The sequence below is a fragment of the Talpa occidentalis genome, unplaced genomic scaffold (genome assembly GCF_014898055.3).
Source record: "Talpa occidentalis isolate TD23 unplaced genomic scaffold, MPIMG_talOcc4v2.1 talOcc4.5, whole genome shotgun sequence".
In the NCBI taxonomy this organism is placed as follows: Eukaryota; Metazoa; Chordata; class Mammalia; order Eulipotyphla; family Talpidae; genus Talpa; species Talpa occidentalis.
The window spans coordinates 68,471,449-68,477,448 of record NW_023604861.1 but is presented as its reverse complement, the minus strand read 5'-3'; the positions used below and the strand labels follow the sequence as shown (position 1 = coordinate 68,477,448).

The 6,000-nt window shown below is 35.5% G+C and overlaps 1 protein-coding gene across 3 annotated transcripts in view; it reads right to left on the bottom strand.

Annotated features, from left to right (window-relative positions):
• Positions 1–1,792: 1,792 nt before the first annotated feature.
• ACYP2 (acylphosphatase 2) overlaps positions 1,793–6,000 on the bottom strand; it is a 136,681-nt gene continuing 132,473 nt past the window's right edge. Inside the window, exon 4 of one of the 3 annotated variants that reach the window (XM_054701443.1) lies at positions 1,793–2,233. In XM_054701443.1, the coding sequence (XP_054557418.1) occupies positions 2,119–2,233 (115 nt within the window). In that variant the 3' untranslated portion in view covers positions 1,793–2,118. The remainder of the gene's footprint in view (positions 2,234–6,000) is intronic. The other 2 variants (XM_054701444.1, XM_054701445.1) reach the window with 2 other exon arrangements.

The window sequence follows — 6,000 nt, the reverse complement described above, 5'->3', positions numbered from 1 at the left end:
CCATATTTTCCTAAAATCATCCAGCCTTTCTATGTGTAAAGAGATTCTGGCTTTATTTTTCAAATGTAATTGTATGAGAGAGATATATTTTATTTCCTCTAAGTCAAATTGACCTGCTTCAAGTCAGATACTGTCTGGGAGGTAGGAAATTAAATTAAGTCATCCCTGGTGCTTTGCGCCCTCTCCCAGGAGAACCATTTTAGGGTTCAGGCAGGGAGAACATTGAGGAAAAACTTGCCTTGTCCCCAGTCCATACCATTTGCCATGATAGTAATCCAAGCCACTACATCTCTTGTAATCAAGATGCTGTGCAGCATTTTTGGGGACAGCAATCTAACTAGGCTGGGAGCCCCTGGCGCAGGTTCCAGTTCCTCCAGGTTTACCACATCTGCTTCTGGACAGGTACCATGGGTCCCTCTCTAAGGGATTCCACAGCCAGTGGTTCCTTTCCAAAGTGCTGGATAGTCCCAATGTCCCCTTGTCTCTTGCTACTTCTACTTCTTATTTACCCACTAGGCAAAAAGAATTCACAAATGCCATCCATTTAACCTTGGAAGAAAAGTTGTCTTAGGGTATCTGGCATGAAAAGTCTCCCTGAGATAAGGGAACACAAGACTTGTATACTCTTTTTTTCCCCCCTTTTGATTTATTGCTCAAAAAAGCTTCATTTTTTAAATTTATTATCTACCTTCCTGAACTAGGAGTGGGGAAGTTTAAGGTGAGCAAAACTCAAATGAATATCACAATAGATTCTATTGCATATTTGACACATAATACTTAAAAAATGACAATATTAAAATAATAGGAACTGTTGTTATTCCTTTATTTCACGTATATTGGAAAGCTAAATCTTTGTCATTCCCTAATATTGTGAGATCTTAATATATATTTGATATCAACATTATCATTTCCCATAGTTAACCTTTCAATTGAACAAAATCAGCCACCGTCTCTTTCTTCAGCTTTAACCTTGCAGCAGGTAGGAGTGAGGCCCTAATTCTTTCTCCATGCTATGGAGAGTAGCAAAGGATATTTCTAACATAGTAGAATGGTAGTTTCAACCTATGTGCCCAAGGGTTTGGAAATTGTCCAAGAAGGCCAAAATGCAAGGGGGGAAGGTCAGACCAGGTATGCAGGGTTCCAGGAGCTCCAAACCCTATTCCAAACATAGTACTTGTACTTTTTAATTTTCACTTATTTTATGTATTCAATTTCATGTAAAATGTTGTTTTAATGAAGGACTCAATTGTTATAAAAATCTACAAATCATTAAAAGATATATATAATACCTACAATATTTGAAATTCCCTGGTATGTTGAGTTAAAGGTCTTCCTTTCTCCATAGTATAATTCTATGGTATAGAAATGAGCCTTCCCCTTAAAATTGTCTGTTTCTTAATTATCATTTACATGTAAAAATCTCCAAATGATAGGGCAGGTATGTGGGATAATGAGTTATTTAGATTCTCAGTTTCTTTTTTGATTAACTGGAAATCTGTCATGGGCAGTTGCTGATACAAATCTGGCTCCTTGCCAGATGAAGACTGTGGGTCCTTATCGGTCACCATCACTCATCTGTTCACTATACAGAATGATACAGTGTATAGAAAGCATTAAGTTTCTCCAATGTAAGTGCTGGATCATGTTATTATTTAACCAGAACTCAAAACTCTATTGTGATTATACTGCTCACTATGTATATTTATATCTAACCATTGTTTTTTCTTGTTGTTATTGTTAATAAATTACTCAACTATAATAAATTATTCAGAAGATTTTAGAATTCAATGCAGACAACATACCTAACAATAATTTTTTAATTAATTAATCAATGACATACCCTTATTTTACATTCTTGTTTGTTTTTTCACAATATTAACTTTATCTTATGGCAAGCTAAATAACATACATGCTATAATTTTCATTAGAACTCAAGATTTCATGAGACAAGCTTAAAATATTCGATGAATTATGTGGTAATGACAATTTTTATTTTAGAATACTGTTTTTTTCTTGTTAAAAACATACTTAAATAAAACTATTTCATTATCAGTCTATAGACTAAGGAATAATAATGTATTTTCTACAACCATAAGCATTCCAGTGTCTGTTTCTCTTCTAATACCGAATACTAAAATTAGAGTAATCAAGTTTAGAGATGGTTTTTTCATTGGAAAAGTCCGCACGGTCAATTCGAGAACTGGGGCTCCCCACTTTGCTCAGCCAGGACTTCCTACAAAAAACAAATACATAAATAAATTAGCATATAAAACACATCTGGACTAGGTAAAAATGAACCCATAACAGTATTAACAGGAGACTACTGTTACTAAGTAACTTTTGTAAATAATATGATACTTAAAAATATTTTTTCATATAATGACATATATAAAGAATACCAGAGTTTTATAACTATGGGGAGCAAGTTAATGATAAATTAAGCACTGTAATCTCCTGATTATTTGATATTAGGTTATTTCCCCCTTTAAAACATAGATGTATGAATCTATACCCCTAAATCATACATGGTGTAGTAAAACAATACTACCTCAATTAAAAAAATGAAGTTCCAGTTGAGTCTCATCAGCTCTTTGTAGATTTTTGTGATCAGTCCTTTATCATTAGTGTTGTGTGCAAAAAATTTCTCCCAGTTGGTAGGGTTTCTCTTTGTTTTGGTTATTGTCTCTTTTGCTGTGCAGAAGCTCTTTAATTTGATGTAGTTTATCTTTGCTGTTTACCTTTGACTTCACTATCACTGCTTTGGGCGATGTGTCTGTAAAGATGTCTTTGAGGTGCATGTCATGTAGTGTTTTGCCTGTATTTCCTTCTATCTATTTTATGGTTTCAGGTCTTATGTCTAGTTCTTTAATCCATTTTGATTTGGTTTTTGTGTGTAGTGTGAGGTAGTAGTCAAGCTTCATTCTTTTGCATGTAGTAACCCAGTTTTCCCAGCATCATTTATTGAACAAACTTTCTTTGCTCCAGTGAATATTCTTTGCTCCTTTGTCAAAGATTAGTTGACCATAAATCTGTGGGTTTATTTCTGGATTTTCTATTCAGTTCCTTTGGTCCATGTGTCTGTTCTGGTTCCAATTCCATGCAGTTTTGATGACTATGGCTTTGTAGTATAGTTTGAAGTCTGGGAGTGTGATGCCTCCATTCCCTTCTTTTTTTTTTTCAGGAGAGCTTTGGCTAATCACAAAAATCTATAAAGAGCGGATGAGACTCAACAAAAACAAAGAAAATAATCCAGTCAAAAAAATGGGCAGAAGAGCTAAAAAGAAATTTCACTGAAGAGGAAATACAAATGGCCACCAGGAATATGAAAAAATGTTCAACATCACTTGTAATCAGGGAAATGCAAATCAAAACTACAATGAGATACCATCTTACACCAGTGAGAATGGCACATAATAAAAAAAACTAGCAACAACAAATGTTGGCAAAGTTGTGGAGATAAAGGAACTCTCCTGCACTGTTGGTGGGAGTGCAAAGTGGTCCAACCACTATGGAGAGCTGTGTGGAGATTTCTTGACCTACTAAACATAGTGCTTCCATATGATCCAGCAATTCCACTCCAAGGTATTTACCCAAAGGACACAGAAACATCAATTCCAAAGAGCACCTGCACCCCTATGTTTATAGCAGCACTATTTACAATAGCTAAGCTTTGGAAACAACCCAAATGCCCAAAAACAGATGACTGGATCCAGAAGATGTGGTACATATACACAATGGAATATTACTCAGCAATCAAAAAAGAAAACACATGCAATTTGCAGCAACATGGATGGAGCTGGAAGGGATCATGCTCAGTGAAATAAGCCAGAAAGAAAAAGAAAAATACCAATGGTCTCACTCATAGCAGGAATTTAGAAAACTTAAATAAGAGACCAGGAAAAAGACTAATCAATACAAAGTAAAAATCAGAATCAACAAGCAACAGTAAACCAGAGACACACAACGGTGGGGGGGGGGGTAGGGGTGGGGCACGGAGAGGAAGGACTAGAGTCAAAATAAGGAGGGGTACAATTGTATGGGGAATATAACCATAATGAAAATGCATACATTGTGCAAAGATGAAAATGATATAAGAATTATATAAAATAAAGTATTAAAAAAATGATGTTCCAGGCTTTGAAAAAGAAATAAAACACCTAAGACCATTAATACCTAGGTCTTATACAGGAAGAATTCAGCAATAAGTATTTTATGTATATGTGGAGAGGATGATATAGAGAGATATGAAATAATTAAATGTAATTTTCCATAAACATTAAAATAAAATAAGATTTATTTGGGAGAGGAGATGAACATTTTTACTTATTTAAATATCAATTATTACCACATTTATTAACAAAGTAACTACAGGCCTATTCTAGATACTAGAATAAATATGTAGATACACAAAACAGGGCTCCTTCCCTCAGTAATCTACAATCTAATGAAAACAGCTGTAGAGTAATAAAAATAGCTGTAATATAAGGTGTAACATAATGTGTACCATGACTTATATAAATGAAAGAAGAGTTAACTTCTGGCCAAGGTGCATCCTTGTGGAGTGCATCTGGACAGAGATATCTTTGTGATAGCAATGACATCTGAACTAAGTTTTGAATAAAATATTATGAATTTTTAAAATCTTATAAACTAAGAAACATAGCAAAAATACTGTGGTAACTAATTAAAAATATCCAAAAATAATGTCTTGAGCAAAGTCAAAAACAACACACTGGATAACTTAGTTGCTATATAAAGAGCACTTAAAAATCAATATATAAACCAGCCATAGGATTGAGTGTTCAGTGTACTAAGAGGTCAGATGACCATCAGACATGGTCCATTAACACATGGCCCATGTATCTCATAGACATAGTAAAATAGAACTTTCAGATCATGAAAATGGAAGATTGAAAGGATGCCTTTAGAAACTGTCCACAAGAAGCTGGCTGCATTAGGACTAAAGGACCCAAGGGCATGCAGTGAAATGTGGAGACACATGGGTGGCTTTTCAAACAATGACTCCTTTGTTGTTATGTAATTAAAGGATTCACATGAGAGAGTTGCTGATTTTGTGTTTAACTGTGGGTGCTGAATATTATGTGGAGCCCCAGGATAAAGATAAAGAGCATCACTGAAGGTAATGAGCAACTTAGTGGCTTCTTAATTCATAAAAAAGAAAATTTCTTTGCTGTAGCCTTCTCTTCTGCATGTTTCTCCCTTAAAGAATATTAGCAAGATTTAATAAAATAAGAAAACGTGCTAGGAAAAAAAAATCAGTATGTAAAATGATGGTCATATAATAGAAAAATGGATAGAGAACATAAGCAGATAAAAAGATATACATGGCCATTAAATATGAAAACATTCTCACTCTTACACATAATGGAAAAAAATAAAGCAAAAATGAGACACCATCTGGAGATTTGGCAAAGATTTGCATGTTTGATGATTTCTAGTAGTGGAGTTAGAGTATAGGCAATTTTCTGCATTGTTGATGGGAATGCAAACTTTTTAAAAGGGAATGCCCTTTTAAGAAGGTAACTTGGTACTACCCAAATGATTTTTCAATGACCATGTCTTACAGTCATACCCTCATAAAGAGGGTAGCCACAGGCAGAGACCCTGAGCTGGAGGCTAGCATGCAGGAAGTTGATGAGGTATGCTCTTTGGTTTAGCAACCATAAGAAGCCAGGAGCAGACTGAGGAAGAAGCTGGGCAGAAATGCAGCCTCAATGAGGACCTCAGCCAATGCACAAGGTGAGAAAGTCTGGGTCTTCATGTCCTCCACATAACAGTCAGAGAGCTGCCCAGAAAAGGATGAATGACCTTTGGTGAAGTGGCTCCTTGTGCTGAGACAGTTTCTGAAGAGGGCTGATGAGTGGGGACCACTTCCCACTCATTTCCTGAAAGGGAATCTCAGTGGCCATCAAAGTACCTCCTACACATTTTCTCACAGGCGGGCAAAGGGAGTGGACTCAGGATGCAGCACACAGGAGG